General features: G+C 42.8%; 1 protein-coding gene across 1 annotated transcript in view; it reads left to right on the forward strand.

Moving 5' to 3' along the window:
* The window catches only part of gmds (GDP-mannose 4,6-dehydratase), a 544,463-nt gene that overhangs the window by 70,183 nt on the left and 451,630 nt on the right, over positions 1-22,650 (forward strand). Inside the window, exon 2 of the mRNA XM_080202776.1 lies at positions 17,989-18,033. Coding sequence (XP_080058902.1) covers positions 17,989-18,033 — 45 coding nt within the window. The remainder of the gene's footprint in view (positions 1-17,988; positions 18,034-22,650) is intronic.

The following is a 22,650-nucleotide window of genomic DNA, read 5'->3' on the forward strand; positions in this document are numbered from 1 at the left end:
CTTGTTGGTAATTCAGAAAATAGTTTCACTTTTTAGGGAGTGGGTGGCTATGGCCCAGATTTTCGCCAAGCTAGGGATGCTCTCTGTCATGGCAAGTTATCCCTGCCCTGAATATGGCTTTTCCCATTTTCATGGGGGTAGGCACATTGTATAAAGGCAGCTGGCCAGTTAAATCATCAACTGTTTCTACCCCAGTCGAAAATTGGTATCTGAGGAGTGTGGAACCTGATGTGTGTGAAGTAGAGCAGATAAGAGCTGGTCTGAACTTTGTGTAATTCTTTGGATAGTCGGGGAGGTAGCATTTACTTCAAACATCTATTCACAGCCCTAGAAGAAGCACAAAATAAATTCCAACACTCATCCTTTAACCCAAGGAAGGAGGAGGGTGGGGCTCCTGGTCACACAGGGCAATTATTTTTGCCGCAAATGATTAATACGACGAAGTCCCAGGAAGAACTTTATGTTGGAGAAGGGTGCAAAGTGTTTTGTGTGATGGAACATAGCAGATGGGGCATGGCACCCTTGTCCGTAGACAGTATGGAAACTAGTCACCATGAGCAGCTACAGGCCAGGGGAGGGCGCATGGTTAGGAAGGAGGAACTGCTGCCCACACATTTCGGAGAGGCAGGACAACCAGGTACTCCCTTGTAGGGTGTACAGACATTGGTTCTTCATATTGAGCTAGGATCCTATGTCAAAGGTGACTGAGGTTAAGCCTCAAAGTGGTGGCAGACCAATGTCGCATGGTCCATCAGGAATTAGAGCCACAATCCATTGATCCCCATGCCCTGCCAGTAACTGTGAAAGTAACCACTGCTGTTGCCTTTATGCGTCAGCGTCTTTCTAGAGACCATCAAAGACCTGTCTGATATATCCCAGTCAGCAGCACACAGCTGCATTAAGGCTGTCTTGGTTGCTTGTGTGGGGGAGCAGATTAACTCCTTTCAGTTTGGTAGTCAGAGAGCCATGAAGTTTGCCCAATTAGTAGGCTTCCCTCTGGTGCAGACTGTTATTGATTAGAGTCATGTCACCACTCAACATGTGGACATCTTCCTCAACCAGAGGTCCTTGTGCTCAATCAATGCACAGGTGGTTTGTGACCACAACAACGTTTTCCTTCATGTATGTTCAAGATTCCTGGCAGCTGTCGTGTCTTCTTCATACCAAGGACTTCCCAATTCCCTCAACTGTTTCAGCCATCAATGCAGATCCATAGTTGGCTTCTAGGGGATAAGGACTACCCCTTAAGAACTTGGATAATGAGCCCTTTTAGGAGCCATAAATAGAGGCAGAGTGCAACTACAGCAGCTCCCGTCATGTCACCCCGGAGTACCATTGAACATGACATTGCCATTTTAAAGATGCGCTTCTAGCCGTGATTGCTCAGGTAGAACTCAGCCATATGTACCAGCAAGGATATCAAAAGTATTAGTGAAATGCTGCTTGATCACATAGACAGGGTTGACTCTGTGCAGGAGGAAGTCATTGCTGGGTGGATCCTTTTCCAAAAAGTATTCTCATAAGGCTCTCCAGTATCATAATCACCATCAGCCAGTCTCTGATGACTGACTTCCACCTAAAGAAACTTCTACATTGACTCCGTGACTATTCAAGGGGTTGTCCAACCCCCACAAGTGAGAGAATAGACATCAGTGAAATGGATCCAGTCATATTCTTCTGGTAGATGGGCTTCATCATATTGCAAATACATTGTAGTTGATAAATCATTCACAACACCCCTCCCCTGGTCTGCATAAATGGGGTTTGATGTAGCATAAATGCAGATCAGGTATCATGTGCATCCTATTAAGGGTAGGTTTTCCCTCATGTATTTGGGGTGGCACAGTGATTAGCACTATTGCCTTTCAGTGCCAGAGACATGGGTTCGATTCCCAGCTTGGGTCACTATTTGTGTGGAGCCTGCACATTCTCCCTGTGTCCGTGTGAGTTTCCTCCCACAGTCCAAAGATGTGCTGGTTAGATTGATTGATTGGCCGGGCTAAATAGCCCCGTGATGTCAGAGGGATTTGAGAGGTAGATATGTGGGGTCACGGGATTAGGACCTGGGTGGGACTGTTGCCGGTGCAGCTTTGATGGGCGGAATGACCTATTTCTGCACTATGATTCTATTCTGAGGATGTCAGCACTCAGCGCAGACTGATCCAAGCTAGGGAGAGGGGTCTGTACCCTCTCCTGGCCAAGACCCTGCTCTTGCATCCATTCCAAGTGTTGCTGCATGTGTCTTTCTATTAGACTGACCAATCTCTCATGTTCCAAGGTCATGCGGTTGAGCCCCTGGGCCAGTGTGGAGCTGCAGCAATGAACAGCATTCGCAGTCCAAGTGCTCCAGCTGCCACAAGAAATTCTGCCTGATGTCCACATAACTGCTGCAGATATCTAGATCTGGTGTCCCAAAAGATGACTTCCAACCCTCAGTACTCCTGCCCACTCGAGCATCAGCGTGACTTTCCTTCCTCCACTGAGGGGGACTGTGAACAGGTGTATCTGACTCTGACATCTCCTGTCGCACTTTGATGCGATGCCCTCCATTGTGCGTGTATATGTGTGACATTCCTCTGAATTGCTCATTTGTGTTGGCGGTTGTTAGTATGATGTAATGTTGCCTCTTCAGACATCTCTTTCTCCTCCTGATGTCCAAGGGACAATCTGGTTTTGGAGTCTGGGAGCAGGAAGTTTTGACCCAGGAGCAAAGATCTGGCCCTTTATTTGTAGAGCTCTGCACTGCAAAAGCTCAGAGAAAAGTGCTGCTCAGCTATTTCACCTTGGAAGAATCAAAACGGAGCCTATGTCTACACATCATAGGTTTAAGGTATGTGGGGAAAAGTTTAAGGGAGATGTACGAGGCAGATTTTTTTTACACGTAGGATGGTGAATGTCTGGAACACACTGCCCGGTGAGGTAGTGGGAGTAGATATGATAGCAGCGTTTAAGGGGCAACTAAATGAATACATGAATAGGATGGGAATGGAAGGATACGGATTTTAAATGTATACAATTTTAGTTTCGGCAGGCATCGTGATCGGCACAGGCTTGGAGGGCCAAAGGACGTGCTTCAACATCATGTCAAAGCATTATGTAAACACAAACTTCTATCCTTCTATCTTTCCGGGTGTCCTGTTAACTCAGGATGTTTGACTCAAAATTTTAAAGGGAGATTTTAGTTAAATAGCTTGGGCTGTTACAGCTGCAGAGTTGACCTTGTTTTACGGTTGGTCATGTAGCCAATGAAAACCTTTAGCCCCATGACTGAGCAGTGAGTCAAGAGTTCTGAGAGGTCTTTCCAAATGAATTCTGCACACCATAAAGTAATTCAGACCCTTTAAATATCCTCTGTGACACTGCACACATTTTGCTGTGAAATGCAGAACTGATCTTGAAAGGAAATTTAAATTTCTGGGCTATTATTCAATTGTGGAGTGAAAAATTTATTATCTCCATGACCAACTATAGAATTGTGTTTAACCTCTTCGGCCGCTCACAAGATTTTAACTGTGGTGGTACGTGAACTCCCCTAGAAAGGAAGGGAATAAGTATGGTTGTCATGTGACAAAATTTTACAGCACTGTTGTGGCAGGAGCGGGCAGGAAAATGCAGCACGGGGTTCAAAAGTTCATTGGCAGTGGAGGGACCGGAAGATCCTGCCAGCAGGAGGGGCCCATAGAATTCAGCCCATGGTGCTTGGTGACTGTGGAAGTACATTTTTGAGTAAGGAACATATTCAGCACATTTGTCGTCTGAAGTTGATTGTGATTGTCAAAGGAGGAAACCAAATGATCTTGACATAAATTATCAGGTAAGTGCATTGTGTGTGGCATGATTTCAGGGCATGCTATCAAAACATCCCAGGTTCGACATCTGCTTTGTGTTGAATCAGCTGATCTCAGCCAAGGAAGCAATTTGGCTGTTGCAACTGGGCTGTGGAGCAGCAAAGTATGTTAGCAGTGGGTACTGTCCAAAACTGATGCCCCAAAACCACAACCAGAAAGTGTGTGCAAAGAAAGGTACAGTACAGCACAGGAACCGGCCCTTTGGCCCTCCAAGCCTGTGCTGATCATGATGCCTGCCTAAACTGAAATCGTATGCATTTAAAATCCGTATCCTTCCATTTCCATCCTATTCATGTATTCATTTAGTTGCCCCTTAAATGCTGCTATCATACCTACTCCCACCACCTCACCAGGCAGCGTGTTCCAGACATTCACCATCCTATGTGTAAAGAAAAACCTGCCTCGCACATCTCTCATAAATTTTTCCCCACACACCTTGAACCTATGATGTGTAGGCATAGGCTCCATTTTGATCCTTCCAAGGTGAAATTGCTGAGCAGCACTTTTCTCTGAGCTCATGGATATAGGACAGTCACTTAAATGAAGAAAGCTCATTCTGTCTCAAGTAAAATAGAAATCTGAATTTGTTTTAGTTGCTATAAATGTTACTTCCGTGAAAATACTATTTTTTTTTCTGTAGTCTACATTTGTGTCTTAGAACTTAAGCTAAATCTGTTGCAGGGCATCTGTATAAAGCGAGAAGTATGCCTGTTCCCCTGTATTAAACAATACTGAAGTTTCTTAAATCAATGCAAGTTGTTCAACAAACACTCAGGAAAACAACAAGAAACAAATACACTTTTTTATTCCCCTGCAATCCTATTTTAAGAATTATGTAAAATTGCTCACAACAAAATATTTTGAACACACGAATGCCAAATTAAGCTGGTTGTTTCTTGATATTTTATTTAAATTGATAATTTTTTTATTCATTCAAGGGATGTGGACATTGCTGGCTAGGCCAACAGATATTGCCCACACCTAATTGCCCTTGAGAAGATGTTGTTGAGCTCTTGAACTGCTGCAGTCCATGTGTTATAGATACATCCATAATGCTGTTCAGGAAGGAGTTGAAGGATTTTGACCAACAGCAGTGAAAGAACGGTGATATATTTCCAAGTCAGAATGGGTTGCAGCTTGGAGGGAAACTTCCGGGTGGTGGTGTTCCCATGTGTCTCCTGCCCTTATTCTCCTATATACGGACGGCATCATTATTCCAATAGTATAATTTAGAATCCAAACACATCCCCATACTCAAGTAGTGACTCATTTAATGTTTGTGTATCACAATCACTTGGGCCTTGAAGCTTCATTTAAAGATTTCAGTATATAAATCTCTGGATACGGCATTAAATTATTAAATCTTCTAGTCCTAGATACCTGGACTTTGAATGCTTGAGACAAAAAAAAACACTTCTACAGGAGTTTAGCGTGAGCAAGCAATCCAGAGAAGGAGCTAACACAAGGAATGATTTCATTATTCCCATTACTAAATATCACTTGTTCAGTATTTGTTCTTTTTGATCATTTGCTTTACCCTGAGATAGAAATTATAAAGCATTTCTAAAGCTACTGACTGATGTGATTGTTATACCAAGTTAATTATTCACTTTTAATAGTTATCTCACAAATTAACTTTAAAGTTTAGCGATCTTATGAACAAAATAATGAAGTGATTTCTATTGAAAAGAATTTCAGTTTGCAAACAGAAAAGATACAAGTATGTTCTGTTCAAAATGTCTGGTAAAATTCACCTATTGCTAGTTCTTCCCAATTATAAAATTGACTGACAAATTGGCTTCATGCTTCCAATTTATTTAAAACCTTTGTCTTTACCTTCAAGGCGATTCATTACTCTAACTTTCTCCAGCCTTTTGACTACAACCCCGCACCCACTCCCTCTTCCACCTACCACCACCACACCCGCCCCCCCACACAAGTTCTTTCTGTTTATCCTTCATTTTCTTCACCTCACTTGGTGTTAGATCATTCATCCACCTTGGTCTTTCCAGAATTCTCTTTCCTTTAAAACCTCAAAATCTTTTCCAAAGATTCTGCCATGTCTTGCCATCTATCCCTTTTCATGTTTTCCCTGTCTGTAACGTTCTCAGGATGTTTTTCCTACGTTAAAGATGCTACACGTATTCAAGTTGGTATTGTTCCAATAAAGAACTTAATGCCTTTGAAAAAAAACAGAAACAATATGAAGAAAAGATGTTTTTATTTAGCCAGTAGTTATGATCTGGAAGGCACTGTCTGAAAAAGTGGTGGAAGCAGATTTAATTGCAGCTTTCAGAATGGAACTGGGTAAGCACTTGAAGGGAAAAGAATTGTGGGACTCCAGAGGAGGAGTATGGGAGTGGGAGGGCTCTTTCAGAGAGCTAGCACAATCTTGATGGGCCAAATTGCCACCTTCTCCTGCGGTAACCAGTCTATAATTCTATGATTTGACATACACACAACCTGGAGAACAATAAGTGTATAAGTGGAATGGTTTACTAATTTTGTGGACCTTAACGTATTTCCAATTATATAGAGCTTCGTGAGAATATTCACTTAATTGCAAAAATACGTTTGCATGATGCAGATAACAGATTTATTCCTGATGACGGGTTGAATACCACTGCAAACTTGGCATTTTCTGTTGTGTTTTGAACAGAAGTGTGGCATATTCTATCCAATCCAGGCACAGGTAGGCTAATGCAATCAAACTGCAGTGCAGTAGACTGGAATTGAGGAAGTAAGATGCTTCCTTTCAAATATTGTGGGAGTCATTTAGGTGGAGTGCTGGAGAGTAAGTGGTAGACTCTGTGTCATAAGGTTTTGTAACACAGGACATCCACCCAACTTTTAATTACTCTCAAGTACAAATTGTGGAAGTTCAGTCCTTGGTTGGATTTGATCCAATTTTGGGCTTCTTTATCAGATGCCAATTTAGTGGAAGGTCTGCCTGAAGTGGAGTTCCTCAGCTCCTCCAGTCCCTTCCTGTCCCTTAATGTAATCTAAGGGAAACAGAGCGAAGGTTGCAGTTCAAATCACATTAGATAAGCCACAATATATCTCAGTGCAAGTTCCATTCACAGTCTATAATTTTTGTCTTGGCCGCAAACTAGTGTACATGATATACAGTGCTTAGTAAGAATGTAGTCATGGCATCTGTTCTCAACACGTCAGTGGAGCTGTTAGGTTTTTTTCCTTTTGCCTTTGTGAAAGGGATCTGATATGGACTGTACATTTTAGCTCGGACGGTATGTAGAGGGATCTGTATGTTGGCCCTGGAACTTGTGCATGATAACAAGTGCTTTTTTTCAATCTCAGTGTAAGATTCCTCTGAATATCATTGCGGAATCTTATGCTGCTTATAACAAGCTGACACGAAAACTTACAGCTCAGAGTTCAGAAGGGTTTTCATCACAGTTGTCGTTGCCTAATCCTGGGAAAGGCTGAGTGGTCAGTTTGGCATTGACGAGCTTTCTGGTACATAGCCTATGATCATCTAATAAATACTGTCATCTGTAACTAGGCAATAACAACTTTTTAGTTTCAGTCCATTGGTGCCAACTTTGCAGGAGAATTTCAGATTTACGTCATGATTTTTTTGTCTAAGCAATGCTCTTATTTTATTCTTGCTGTTTCTTTTCAAAATGTATGGGATTCTCATTCTTCTGCCTACAAAAGATGAGGAGGCAGAATTTGAAACGTGGTTTGTTTCCTTCCTAGTGCCACAGCACCTTTATGCAGTTAGCAGCTAAAACAAAGATACTCAGTCCATGGTGAATCAAGAAAGTTTTATTAGTGTGCAGTCAGAGGCATGAGAGTTGGCCTCAGTGCCTGTGGAAGAAATAAATTCAGTGTGCCGATTGCTATCCATTGGTTCCTCTAGTGGAAGTGGGCATGCGTGGCTGTTGGATGTGGATAAGCTTGGGTTTGGCCACAGTGTTCTCTGTGGATTAGGCTGACATGTTAACAATAGCGCCTCAGCTAAGCAAGTGGAGGAAACCTAGTGCTTGAGAAACTTGACAGCAAGGATTCAGCATTTTCAGGGTTGGAAGGGATTGGAGAACATTGAGAAAAATAGTAAAATAGGTTCTTGTGTCCAGTGTGAGGGATTTATAGGTACTGCATGTTCTCAGTCACAAACTGTTCCAGATCTGGTTCCCATTGTGATTATTTTTCACATTCTTTTTATTTTCTTATTGTCTGCACGCTGTATTTTAAATGTGGCTGAAATGTGGCTGCTGTAAACCATTCATGCCTGTGCTAGTATTGTGTTGAGCTTTGAGTTAGACAATTGTAAACTAGTGACAGACTCAACTTTCTGCTCCCTCGTGCCGTAGCTGCGACTGGCAACTCTTGTTGGTTGGAGAGTGATAGATATGAATATGTGTACCCTCCACTGAATGATCAAAAACCTTGCCCCACTTGCCTAAAGTCAAACGGGTTAAAGCACCCTTATTTGTGTTGTACAGCTATTTATTAAAAGTTTAAAGTTTTTTAATGTGTTGAGCTTGAACTATTGATGGCAACAGAAAACATTATTGAATTGAGAAGGTTACCCAAAAGCCGCCTGTTTCTTTTTAAATGTGCCATCCATTACAGACACATCAGAAACTGACATGTTTAAAGTCTGCAGTGTTATAGAAGTTCCATTTTAAAATGATGTACATGTCACCATGATGCTACTGTAAAACTGTTCTGTCAGATTACAGTGCTGAATATGGATTATTAAGTTTTGAATTTCTTTTCCAGTTGGTGTTGTCTGTTATAGCAAAAAATTGCAGAAGCTAAGCATACACCTCAAGTGGGATTTTCCCAACATTCGGCAAAGTCCGATTGCAGGCAAGAAAAGCAATGTTGAAGCCACCATCACCAACAGCAGCTTTCTCCGCTGTATTGTTCGGGACTTAGGCTCAGAAACCTCAAGGGGCAGGTCCCACAACGTAACTCTGGGCTGTCTCTGTCTGAGCCCGTGCACTGCCAGCTTCTTAGTTTTTCGAAGATCGGGTTGCCACTTTTAATGGTCGCCCCAGTGCACAATAGTTCACCAGGAACCTCCCACCCCTCCACACACAACTGACTGGGCATGACCCTCTCTCCCCCTCAGTGATGTGCTCACCTCAACTCTTCTGGGAGGTCTGCCCATCAGGTGTACGCCATGGGAGACCAATCGGGTTTCCTGCCGGTCTGCCCTCATGCCAACATGAATGGACTGCCTTATGGTAGCGAGGGGGGTATGATTCAGATGTTGCAACCTGATAATATGCTGATGTATGGAAATGATGTTCCTGATGAGGAACCATGCTATGTCACTGGTGGGAAAAGGGGACAATCATGTCATTCTTTCACTTTGATATGAAACAGTTTGGACAGCTGGTGAGATTTTCTGTTTCCCATTGCTAAACCCACCGAGCAGGAGCGGAAGGTCCCAGCCCTTATCTCTAATTTCCCTGACGACAGTGGGCCAATTGGAAAGCACACCGTGTTAAATCTTGGAGCAAAGGATCCTTGAGCCAGATATTAATTGGCATATCATGCTGAGCAAGCCATTTTAAAGGGTTAACATGGAGAAAATTTAAATTCAAAAACTGCTGTACCATTTATGTAAAAGAAACTAGTTATGGGAACTAAAAGGCAGCAGTTGTTTTGAGTGCAATTGTCATGAATTTTCAATCTTGGATTAAAATAAATGTAGTCAGGGTAAGGATGGGCAGTATTTTCCAGCCGCACTTGCCCTGAAACCAGAAAATCACACCCAAGGTCAGCGGACCTTTCCATGGTCTGCCACCGTGCCCCGACAATTCCCATGGCAGAGGAACGGGAAAATTTATCCCCATGTGTCTTGTGACTAAGTGAAGTGGCATATATGCCTTTTGATGTGTAAGGCTATAAATATAACATGATTGATTTTAATGTTTTTTTGTTTTACGTGTCGGGGTAACTTTATATAGGGTTTTAAAGGGTAAAATAATTTATTCTGGCCAATCACATAATGTGCAATTGATCTGGTGTCAAATATGTTTATAGACTGCTGGAGAGCTGCCAGTGTTTGAGTATGGCAATTGGGTGGTAGCTGACTGTTGTGTCCCAACATGTTTGATGTATAATCTAGTGTTACATTGACTGTCATCCACCTCCACATGCAAATCATTTCAGTAACCTTTTAGCCTGCATTTAAGATTTGATTACACCTTTAGAATGCTTATAAAATGACACCTTCCAGTAATTTGCTCGTGGAATGGAAATTAATGGTACCCATTTGCTTTAATGACACGTACTTCTGAGGTCTTGAACCTCTACCACTCACTTGTCTGCTGCATCATGCTACCTTTTGGCATGTAGGTTGTGCTCCACATTCAAAGGCTAGAGTCTTACCACCGTTCATGCCGGCGGGATTTTCCCATCCCGCTGCAGTGCATGGAGATTTGGCTGCCTGCCAAATTCTCCAATCTTGCTGCAGCGGGAGTGTGGCGTGATTGGCCATTAAGAATGGGCCATGGTCTTTATAAATGGCTGTAAAGAATAATAATATGTAGTTACACTGTCTCAAACTGGGCAGGCTCGGGACCAATGCCTTACTGATTTTTGGATTTTCAGATTTTTTGTGTTGGGCACTTTGAGCAGTGGGCCGTTCAGGCCAGTTCATGTTGGTTGGGATTAAGGGTTACTTGGAGTACAGGAGTAGATTGGCATGTATGTAAGCAAAGCAGATAGCATGACTGGAACCATGTAGCACCTTGCAAATTGTCCAGGTAAGGTAATTTTAATTGAAATAAAATAATATTTTTTAAAAATGTGCTTGAAGCAGTTTAAGAATGTTCAGTTTTTGGATCATTCTAGTTTTTAGACAGCCAAATTTGAGTGTGCCTGTGATAAATTTAATGCAATAATTTAGTTACAAAGTGATTATCATTTTTGCTAATAAATTTCTAAATTGCAATGGAACATAATTTTGTGTGTGTGAGAAATTTTCAAACAATGCCTGCTTGAATTCTGAAAAAAAAATCCACCAGTACAATTAAAGGGTTTGCCTTTCTCAACTTGGGTGTGCCTGTTGTGAACTCAGCTGCTCTCATTCAGCCTCACCCTGTGCATTCAAGTCTCTCACAAACGCCCATCTTCTCATATCCAACCACTTGACCTCTCCTTCACCCAAGATCTTATTGGCTTTCTTGTCTTGATTTCTGATGAAGCTTTGTATCGTTGCCTTCACATCTTCCTTAATATCCTTATCCCACCAACTCACTGAGCTTTTCATTCTTTCCTTTCAACCCTAGAAAAACATGTCTTTCTCGATTATACCTGCATCCTTTAAGTTGCAACTAGACCTCAGACCCACCTGCCTCAAAACTGCTGCCTTTGTTGGTCTGCTAGACAGGTCTTTTGTATCTGTTTTTGAAGGTTCCTGTTGGACCACTTCACTGCACTGCTTTCCCTAGTACTTTGTATTCACATCTGAGGGTTATGGGTTTAAGCATACTTGATTTGACCAAGAAATGAGCATGCCAAGTACTAGCTTCTTCCCTACTGTCATTCCTCTACCTACACTCAAGATAATCTTGCATACGGAGGCCACAAAAAAGTCATCCTTGAAACACAAACCTCCTGCTTTGATTTTCCTTTGCCACTCCGTGCATCATCAGTTTGGAATGAGAAATATCTGCAGTGTCAAGGCCATCTGCCTCCTGAACTCTTGATCACCTCCTCCCACCATCCCATTTCTACTTTTCTTTTAGTCTCTAAGACACCATCTAAGCAAAGCCATCCAAGCTTATCGTATGAAGAACAGATGAGGACTCTGGGTCTGTACTTGTTGGAGTTTAGAAGGATGAGGGGGGATCTTATTGAAACTTGGTGAGGATGTTTGTACTAGTAGGAAAAACTAGAACTAGAATGCACAACCTCAGGCTAAAGGGATAATCCTTTAAAACAGAGATGTGGAGAAATTTCTTCACCCAGAGAATGGTGAAGTTGTGGAACTCTTTGCCACAGAAGACTGTGGAGGCCAGGTCATTGAATGTCTTCAAGACAGAGATAGATTCTTGATTAATAAGGGGATCAGGAGTTATGGGGATAAGAAAAATATCAGCCATGATTGACTGGCAGAGCAGACTCAATGGGCCGAGTGACCTAATTCTGCTCCTATGTCTTATGGTCAAAACAGTCTGTTTGACCAGAACTTCATCCACAAACCCAAACAGCCATCCACTCCACCACCAGCGTAGTTTATTTAATTGCAGTGTGTACTACAATGCAATCTACAATGTGTACTGCAACAGTTTGCCAAGGCTCATCATCCTGACTTATGCCTGGCTTCTGAAATGCAGATGGTCTTTATATAGTTCTGTTTGAATTTGATTTCTGCAACCATAGCGTCTCTTCAGAGATAATGAACTATTAAGTTCCTTTGAAACTGCAGAGAGTCCTTGTGTTCATGGGTCAGAGACAGACATAGATTAAAGCATTTTAAAAGATCTTTGTCCAATTTAAAAAATTTTTCAAATACCCAAGAGGATATCTATATCTATTGTGTAAAAATACGCAGAGTGAGGTCTTAGTCCTCTTGTACGGGGTAGTGCAGAACTTGAGTATTTTAGAGAGAGATATGCTGTTGAAGTTTTTCACATTGCACTCATCAGGACAGGTGTAAGAATGCTAAATTTCGAAGAGAGCAACAGTTTATACTGCATGAGAAAATGGTGCTGATTGGTTGGCAAGATCACCCTGGTTGAGGCAGTGCCATGGCGAATGCATCAGGGAACTATTGTCTCTCTTATTTTTGTTCAGCTCAAAAATCGTGTGTTGCCTGGCCATGTTTCTTTTGCCTGCAGAGGACAGGTCTTATGGGTATACGTGTAGCCTCTAGCAATCATAAGTAAGCCATATTCAATTGGACATGTCCTCTGTCGGACAATAGCACAATTTTTAAAAATTAAACAAAAACTTGGGGGATGACAGTTCCCTGATGCTTTCTCCAGCACAATGTCTCGACCAGTCAGAGCCTACTTAGCAAGTGATCAGCTTAGATTCACAATGAATGAAATTACTGTGAAAATCTCCTAGTCATCACTCTCTGGCACCTGTTCGTGTACACTGAGGGAAAATTTAGCATGGCCAATTCACCTAACTTGCACGTCTTTGTACTCTGGGAGGAAACCCATGCAGACACGGGGAGAACGTGCAAGCTCCATGCAGACAGTGATCTAAGCTGGGAATCAAACCTGGGCCCTTGGCACTGTGAAGCAGTAGTGCTAGTTACATAAACTGACTTATCCCTTTAAAATATTACCTGACAGTGAAGGTTCATACCAGATTTTGCCTTCCACATGCAAATATCTTTGAGTATTTTCTTGAAGAAGTACACTTTGTGCCTAGAATAATGCAAGAATCATAGAATCCTTATAGTGTAGAAGGAGGCCATTTGGTCCATCGATTCTACATCGACTCTACAATAGATGATCCCATCCAAGCCCTTTCTCATAACTCCGTGTATGTACCCCCCACCCTAACTTGCATATCTTGGGACACCAAGGGGCAATTTAGCATGATCAATGCACCTAACCTGCACATCTCTGGACCTATTTCACCAATTGCGCCCAATGCAGTAATAGACCTACCTTATACATTAGTGGATATAATGCTGTACTATTGGTGTTATGAGATTCAAAAGAAAAATTGAATTAACCATATTAGCAATAAACTAAGGACTGTGTTTATATTCTGCATGAGCATAGAGACCAGATGCTTGAACAGATTGTTATTTTCTTTGAAGAAGCAAGCATTTTTATGAGCAATTGCATTTTACTTAAGTGCTGTTATTGAGCAATGGTCCAGCATTACAAATTTGTATGTTCTGCTTGTGTCGTTTGGAAGAGCTTTTTGTTCTCTGCTGCTCTTTCCCTCTATCTGTGAAGTAATGCTCCCGTCATAGACTAGGAAATGAACCAAAAAGGATTTGATGCCAACACTGTGCCTCCATGTTCCAGTGTAAGTGGAAACTCTGAGAAACAGTCTGAGGGAAGGTTGTAGGAGATTGACCAGTTTCATTTCTGGTCTCCCTCACACTAGCTTTAAGTACTGCCTTTTTTTAAATTTAAATGAAGTAATGTGAACTTCTAATCCTCTTTGGTATTGTCAATTTTTGACATGAAACAAATAGTGTTTGTTAATTTAAAATATAACATTTCTTCCATTTGACTTTTGCCATTAAGGTTAGTTCTTATTCTGTACACTCCTTATTTCTGATTTTGCGGAAACTTGGCAAATTTGTATATTTGTAGCATTAATAGCTCATAGGGTTTGTTTAAAATTGGAGCCTTGCGATTGCTAACCTTTAAATTTGAATGAAGCAAAATGTATCATGCTATGCACTCTATATTAACTCATTCACATACAAGTATGGGCAATAGGTGATCTATATGGTGAATATTGTCACTTCACAACATACCCACAATGATGCACAGAATCTCAGTTGCACACTAAGTTGTAACAAGTGCTTATGTCACTAACATCTAAGAGCCACCATACACTAAAATCGATTGAATCAGCTGTGTGCACTATTAGCATTCCATTTTCATAAGTGAGAGTGTAGATGGATAAATGACCAATAGGGAAGGGTTGAAAATTGAACGATATAATGTACGGTTCAGTGTGTTGAGACCTGCATTTATTTAATGGAAATGAAAGCAGAGTGTTTATAGTGACTTAGGCAGTCGAGTGTCTGACAGTTTTTTCAATATAATTTACTTGTTTTAATTAAGTGACTTTTGTCTGTTCTCAGCTAACTGAAGTATCATAGAATCATAGAATCACTACAGTGCAGAATGAGGCCATTCGGCCCACTGAGTCTGAAGGATAATTCAAAACTGGTATTTGGGAAGCTTTCTATCATGTTGGTACCATTCTCCTTATGATGAATGTGGTTGGTCAAGGACATCAGCCTTGCCAGAGATGGAATTGCTCACCTGAATTTGATGCATTCATTGAGGCAGTGATCTTCCCGTCTGGTCCAATAATTCGACCCGTACAATGGCCAATACATTGTACATACTGTTTAAGGGTTCAGCTTCCTCACATAATTGGAGTTCTTCCATCCTTTTTAGGAGGAAATTAAAATCCCAAAAAGCACAACATTAATTACAAAATCACCCCGCAATGCTCTGAAAGATATTGTTGCAGTTGTATTGACATTGTGACTCTTTATGTGTACTACACTGAGTACTGCCAACTGAATCCCACCAGAATTTGTAGGAAATGTTCCTGAGCTCCATAATTCCTGTTTTACATCAAGTAAAATAATATTAGAGTCTGAATTGGCCCATAGGACCACAATTTAAAAATATTCAGGTGCCTTCTGAGAAGAATTGGCGAATGTGGACTGGGGGAGCGCGTTGGAGGGAGGGTCTGCTGAGGAGCAGTGGAGGATCTTTAAGGAGATCTTTCTTGGTGCTCAGCGGAAATTTATTCCGATGGTCAAAAAGGACAGTAGGAGGAGAGGTAATAAGCCGTAGATAACAAAGGAGGTGAAGGAAAGTGTTAAATTAAAAGCGGAGGAAATTAGAGTAGCTAAGAGTAGTGGGCGAGAAGAGGATTGGGAGAGGTTTAAATGTCAACAAAGATTGACAAAGAAGTTGATAAAGAAGGGTAGGAGAAACTATGAAGCTGGGCTAGCGCTTAATATAAAAAAGGATAGCAAGAGTTTTTATAAATATATAAAAAGGAAGAGGCTGGCTAGGGTGAACGTTGGTCCTTTAGAGGATGAGAAAGGGGACCTAGTGGTAGGGGATGGGGATATGGCTAACGTATTGAATAACTTTTTTGTGTCTGTCTTCACGGAGGAGGACGTGAATAATTTGCCGGGTGTTAGCGATGGAAAGGTGGTGGGACTGGAGGGTCTTAATGACATTACTGTTACTAGAGAGGCGGTGCTCGACAGACTGGAGGGGCTGATTGTGGACAAGTCCCCAGGACCGGATGGAATGCATCCGAGGGTTCTGAAAGAAATGGCGGAGGTGATAGTGGATGCCTTGGTGGTCATTTTCCAGACGTCGCTGGATTCCGGGGAAGTGCCGGAGGATTGGAAAACGGCTAATGTTACGCCGTTGTTTAAGAAGGGTGCCAGGCAAAATGCGGGGAATTATAGGCCGGTTAGTTTAACGTCTGTGGTAGGTAAAATGTTAGAATCCGTCATTAAGGAGGAAATTGCGAGGCATCTTGAAGGGAATTGCTTGATAGAGCAGACGCAGCACAGTTTCATTAAAGGGAAGTCGTGTCTGACAAATTTACTGGAGTTCTATGAGGATGTGTCTAGGGCGGTGGATAGAGGAGAGCCGGTGGATGTGGTCTTTCTGGATTTTCAGAAGGCGTTTGACAAAGTACCTCACAAGAGGTTATTGCAGAAGGTCGAGGGACATGGAGTTGGGGGTAGGGTGTTAGCGTGGATAGAGGATTGGTTGTCAAATAGGAGGCAGAGAGTGGGGGTCAACGGGTGCTATTCAGATTGGCGGATGGTGACTAGTGGAGTGCCCCAGGGGTCGGTGCTGGGGCCTTAGCTTTTTACCATTTATATAGATGATCTGGAGGAGGGAACCGAGTGTATGGTGTCGAAATTTGCTGATGACACCAAGATTGGGGGAACGGCAAATTGTGCGGAGGGTGTGGAGAGTCTGCAGAAGGATCTAGATAGGCTGGGCGAATGGGCCAGGAAATGGCAAATGGAATTTAATGTTGGCAAGTGTGAGGTGGTCCACTTTGGTAGGAATAATGGTAGGAAGGACTATTACTTACGTGGCGAAAAACTGCAGCAGGCGACGGTGCAAAGGGACCTCGGGGTCTTTGTGCATGAGTCGCAAAAACCCAGCTTGCAGGTGCAGCATGTGGTCAGGAAGGCGAATGGGATGCTGGCCTTCATAGCGAGGGGGATTGAATATAAAAGTAGCGAGGTCTTGCTGCAGCTGTATAGGGCATTGGTGAGGCCGCAGCTGGAGGACTGTGTGCAGTTTTGGGCGCCGCACCTGCGCAAAGATATTTTGGCCTTGAAGGGAGTGCAGAGGAGGTTTACTAGGCTGATACCGGAGTTGAGGGGGTTGAGCTATGAGGAGAGGCTGAATAAACTAGGCTTGTACTCGTTAGAGTTTAGAAGAATGAGGGGAGATCTCATTGAGACGTATAAGATGATGAATGGGATGGATAGGATAGAGGTGGAGAGACTCTTCCCGCTCAAAAAAGACAGTAGGACTTGGGGGCACAGCCTCAAGATAAAGCGGGGGCGGTTTAGAACGGAGTTGAGGAGGAACTTCTTCACTCAAAGGGTGGTGAATCTCTGGAATTCTCTGCCCGTTGAAGTGGTGGAGGCTGCCTCGCTAGATATTTTTAAGACGCGGTTTGATGGGTTTTTGATAAGAGAGGGGATTAAGGGTTATGGGGAGAGGGCGGGAAAGTGGAACTGAGCCACGACAGATCAGCCATGATCTTATTGAATGGCGGGGCAGGCTCGAAGGGCTAGATGGCCTACTCCTGCTCCTATTTCTTATGTTCTTATGTTCTGACTCTCCATTGTGGGAGCCTTGAGAGCCCTGATACCATGATTAGTATGACGGTAGTTTAAAGGTGGGATCACTATTTCTGTCATTTTAATCCCTCGGCCTGATTCATTCCTGGATGTCAGCTGTGGGGTTAAAATCAAGGCCAGGGAATTACATTTTGTCTGTTATGGAATATGCATGTTCTTCCTCTCGGGCCAAAGCTCACTTAACTAAGTGTAGAGTTTAGGTGCATTTTATCAATTTGTGCTTAGGAATATAGGAATATTGCTAAAGATGAGGCAAATGAAAGTATACAGCCTACCAGCAGTTAACTGGCAATCTTCATGCTGCTTGCAAGCCATTACACCTTTGACTGGGAGGGTAATTTGGAGCTACAATTGTGGGAAAGATTCCAATAACAGGCAGCACCCCTCTTTAGGTTCCAACAAATAAGGCAGACAGACTGTTCAATCATTATGAAGGGTGCCAACCAGCCTGGTTTAATTTGTCTTTTTTGATTGGTTCAGCAATAAAAATTGCATCTTAAATTTTAATTTAATTTGTAATTTTGAACAGAAATACAAGTTTCTAACCTTTGTTTTTGTTTTTGTCTCCTCCAGGATGGCTCGTACTTGGCCGAATTCCTCTTGCAAAAGGGCTATGAGGTGAGAGAGTGCAGACTCAACTGGCTGGTTTTGACTGTATTTATCCTGTTTCCTGCCTTGCTTTGAATCTGTGTGTTTTTCAGTGAAGTTCAGATAAATCATCTTGGTTGCAGAAAAGAATTTTCAACACGACAAACCTTTTGTGCCAAGTCATGTTCTGCATTATCACTTGGTTCTGTTGTTACACATGTCTGTGGATTTGGGAGATACTTTGCACACCATTCCACACAATCAGATAAGCAACAACCCCAGAGAGAGAGAAGTGCTTCATAAATCTGAGAATTGCACTGCACATTATCAAGTTCTTGAACCATTTAAAATCACACTATAGGGAATTATACAGGATATATGTCACAGAAACAAGCTATTCACCCCAATCAGTCCATCTTGGTGTTTATGCTCCACGTGAGCCTCCTCCCATCTTTTTTGATCTAAATCCATCATAACCCTCCATTCTCTTCTCCCTCAGATGCTTGTTATTTTCTCCCATAATTACATTTATACTATTCGATTCAACAATCTCCTGGGGTGGTAAGTTTCTCATACTCATAAAAACATAAGAAATAGGAGCAGGAGTAGGCCATCCAGCCCTTCGAGCCTGCCCCGCCATTCAACAAGATCATGGCTGATCTGTCGCTGCTCAGTTCCACTTTCCCGCCCTCTCCCCATAACCTTTAATCCCCTCTCTTATCAAAAACCCATCAACCCGCGTCTTAAAAATATTTAGCGAGGCAGCCTCCACCACTTCAACGGGCAGAGAATTCCAGAGATTCACCACCCTTTGAGTGAAGAAGTTCCTCCTCAACTCCGTTCTAAACCGCCCCCCTTTTATCTTGAGGCTGTGCCCCCTAGTCCTACTGTCTTTTTTGAGCGGGAAGAGTCTTTCCACCTCTATCCTATCCATCCCATTCATCATCTTATACGTCTCAATGAGATCTCCCCTCATTCTTCTAAACTCTAACGAGTACAAGCCTAGTTTATTCAGCCTCTCCTCATAGCTCAACCCCCTCAACTCCGGTATCAGCCTAGTAAACCTCCTCTGCACTCCCTCCAAGGCCAAAATATCTTTGCGCAGGTGCGGCGCCCAAAACTGCACACAGTACTCCAGTTGCGGCCTCACCAATGCCCTATACAGCTGCAGCAAGACCTCCCTACTTTTATATTCAATCCCCCTCGCTATGAAGGCCAGCATCCCATTCGCCTTCCTGACCACCTGCTGCACCTGCAAGCTGGGTTTTTGCGACTCATGCACAAGGACCCCGAGGTCCCTCTGCACCGTCGCCTGCTGCAGTTTTTCGCCCCGTAAGTAATAGTCCTTCCTACCATTATTCCTACCAAAGTGGACCACCTCACACGTGCCAACATTAAATTCCATTTGCCATTTCCTGGCCCATTCGCCCAGCCTATCTAGATCCTTCTGCAGACTCTCCACACCCTCCGCACAATTTGCCGTTCCCCCAATCTTGGTGTCATCAGCAAATTTCAACACTCTACACTCGGTTCCCTCCTCCAGATCATCTATATAAATGGTAAAAAGCTGAGGCCCCAGCACCGACCCCTGGGGCACTCCACTAGTCACCATCCGCCAATCCGAATAGCACCCGTTGACCCCCACTCTCTGCCTCCTATTTGACAACCAATCCTCTATCCACGCTAACACCTTACCCCCAACTCCATGTCTCTCGACCTTCTGCAATAACCTCTTGTGAGGCACTTTGTCAAACGCCATCTGGAAAGACCACATCCACCGGCTCTCCTCTATCCACTGCCCTAGACACATCCTCATAGAACTCCAGTAAATTTGTCAGACACGACTTCCCTTTAATGAAACCGTGCTGCTCACCACTTCTTAGGTAAATAAATTTCTTCTGAATTCCCTATTGGATTTCTTGGTGACTATCTTATATTAATAACTTCTATGCTGTTTCCCACAAGAGAAAACATTCTGTCTCTATCCAGTCAGTCATGCCTTCTATATTTTTAAATGTCTCTATTAGGTCTCTCTTCAACTGCCTTTTTCTCCTGAGAGAAAAGCCTGTAAATCCTTTCCTGAGGTGTATCCCAACACATTTCTAGTATCATCCTTGTAAATCTTCTCTGCACCCTCAATAGTGCCTCTGTATTCTTTTGATAATATGGTGACCAGAACTGCATGCAGTACTCTTTCAAGTGTGGTACAACCAAGGTTTAGCATAACTTTAATACTTTTAAATTCTATCCCTCTAGAAATTAAACCTATTGCTTGGTTTGCTTTTTAATGGCTTTGCTAATCTGCGACACAATATCTAATGATTGATGTGTTTGTATTCTGATTCCTATGTACCCCTGATGGACTTGTAACTTCTAAGTAATAAATGACGTTCTTCTTCATCCTACCAAAATGTACTACCTTTCAATTGTCTGCAATTAAACACTTGAGTCCTGTTACAATAGATGAGTTTGAGAAGTTAGACTATCTTGTTCAAAATCACGTAGATGTACTAATCATATGATAGGGCCTACAATCCCATCTATTGTTCCATCATTCAATGAAAGAGAAAATAATATCATTAAACTCCTTAAGTACTGCATTTCCCTTTTAGCTTCCAAGGTGCATAAACAGTTGATTATCTGATAAATCAGTTAATCTATAAAAAATGTTAATGGTTACGCAAACTAGCCTTCTGTCTATTGACTCAGTTTACATTTCCTGCTGCCTCAGAAAACCAGCCAGCATAATTAAGGACCCCACACACCCTGGACATACTCTGTTCCACCTTCTTCTGTCAGGAAGAAGATACAAAAATCTGAGGTCATGTGCCAAGGGAGGATAAGGGAAGGGGATATTAAACAGAAATTTATGGAGTTGGGGTGGAAACTTAGGGCCAAATCAAACAGAGTGGTTATCTCGGGACTCTTGCCTGTGCCACAGGATAGTTTAGAGAAGAACAGAGAGAGGAAAAGTTTGAACTCATGGCTGAGGGGATGGTGCAGGAGGGAGGGGTTCAGGTTCTTGAACAATTGGGGCTCATTCTGGGGTAGGTGGGACCTCTACAAGAGAGATGGTCTACACCTGAATCAGAGGGGAACCAATATCTTGGGGGGAAAATTTGCAAAGGCTATGCAGGGGGGTTTAAACTGATTCGGGCGGGGGGGGTGGGATCCTGAGTAGCAGGGATGAGATTGAGGGGGTCATAGATGAGGACTGTAAAGCACAGCATCGTGGGGGTGGAGTAGAGCATGGTTTGAAATGCGTATACTTTAATGCAAGGAGTATTCGCAATAAGGTGGGTGAACTTGCAGCGTGGATCAGTACCTGGAACTTTGATGTTGTGGCCATTTCAGAGACATGGATAGAGCAGGGACAGGAATGGTTGTTGCAGGTTCCGGGGTTCAAATGCTTCAGTCGGAGTAGAGAAGGAGGTAGAGGGGGGGAGGAGTGGCATTATTAGTCAAGGACTGTATCACAGTGACAGAAAAGAAGTTTGATGAGGACTTGTCTGTTGAGGTAGTATGGGCTGAGATTAGAAATGGGAGAGGAGAGGTCACCCTGTTGGAAGTCTTTTATAGACCTCCTAAAAGTTCTAGAGAGGTAGAGGAAAGAATTGCAGAGACGATCCTGGACAGGAGTGAAAGTAATAGGGTAATTGTTATGGGAGACTTTAACTTTACTAATATTGATCGGAATAGCTATAGCTCTAGCTCGTTAGAGGGGTCAGTTTTTACACAGTGTGCAGGATGGTTTTTTGACTCAGTATGTAGATAGGCCAACTAGAGGTGAGGCTATATTGGATTTGGTGCTGGGAAATGAGCCAGACCAGATGTTAGACTTGGAAGTTGGTGAGCATTTTGGTGATAGTGGCCACAATTCGGTTACGTTCACCTTAGTGATGGAAAGGGTGTAGGCATGAACCTAGGGGCAGCAGTTATAGCTGGGGGAAGGGTAATTATGAGGCGATTAGGAGAGAATTAGGGAGCATAGGTTGGACTAGGAAACTACAGGGGCTGGGAACATCCGAAATGTGGAGTTTATTCGAGGAGCAGCTACTGCGAGTCCTTGATAAGTATGTCCCTGTCAGGCAAGGAGGAAATGGTCGAGCAAGGGAACCGTGGTGCACTAAAAAAATTGATTCGCTGGTTAAAAGGAAAAAGGAGGCTTATGTCAGGATGAGGATTGAGGGCTCAGGTAGTGCACTGGAAAGCTATAGATTAGCCAGGAGGGAGTTAGAGTGAGTTAAGAAAAGCTAAAAGAGGACATGAGAAGACTCTGGCTGATAGGATTAAGGAGTATCCTAAGGCTTTCTTTAGATATGTTAAGAATAGAAGATTGGCTAGGGCAAGATTAGGGCCAGTCAGAGACAGCAGTGGGAAGTTATGTGTGGAACCGGAAGAGATTGGAGAGGCACTGAACAAATATTTCTCTTCGGTATTCACGCAGGGAGACATAAATGTAGTTGTGGAGAACACTGGGTTACAGGGTTGTAAACTGGATAGTATTGAAGTAGATAAGGAGGATGTGCTAGATATTCTCGAGGGTTTGAAAATAGATAAGTCCCCTGGGCCGGACGGGATTTACCCTAGGATTCTCTGGGAGGCAAGAGAGGTGATTGCAGAACCTCTGGCTCTGATCTTCAGGTC

This window comes from Carcharhinus amblyrhynchos, chromosome 2 (assembly GCF_965287045.1).
Source record: "Carcharhinus amblyrhynchos chromosome 2, sCarAmb.v2.hapA, whole genome shotgun sequence".
NCBI classification, from domain to species: domain Eukaryota; kingdom Metazoa; phylum Chordata; class Chondrichthyes; order Carcharhiniformes; family Carcharhinidae; genus Carcharhinus; species Carcharhinus amblyrhynchos.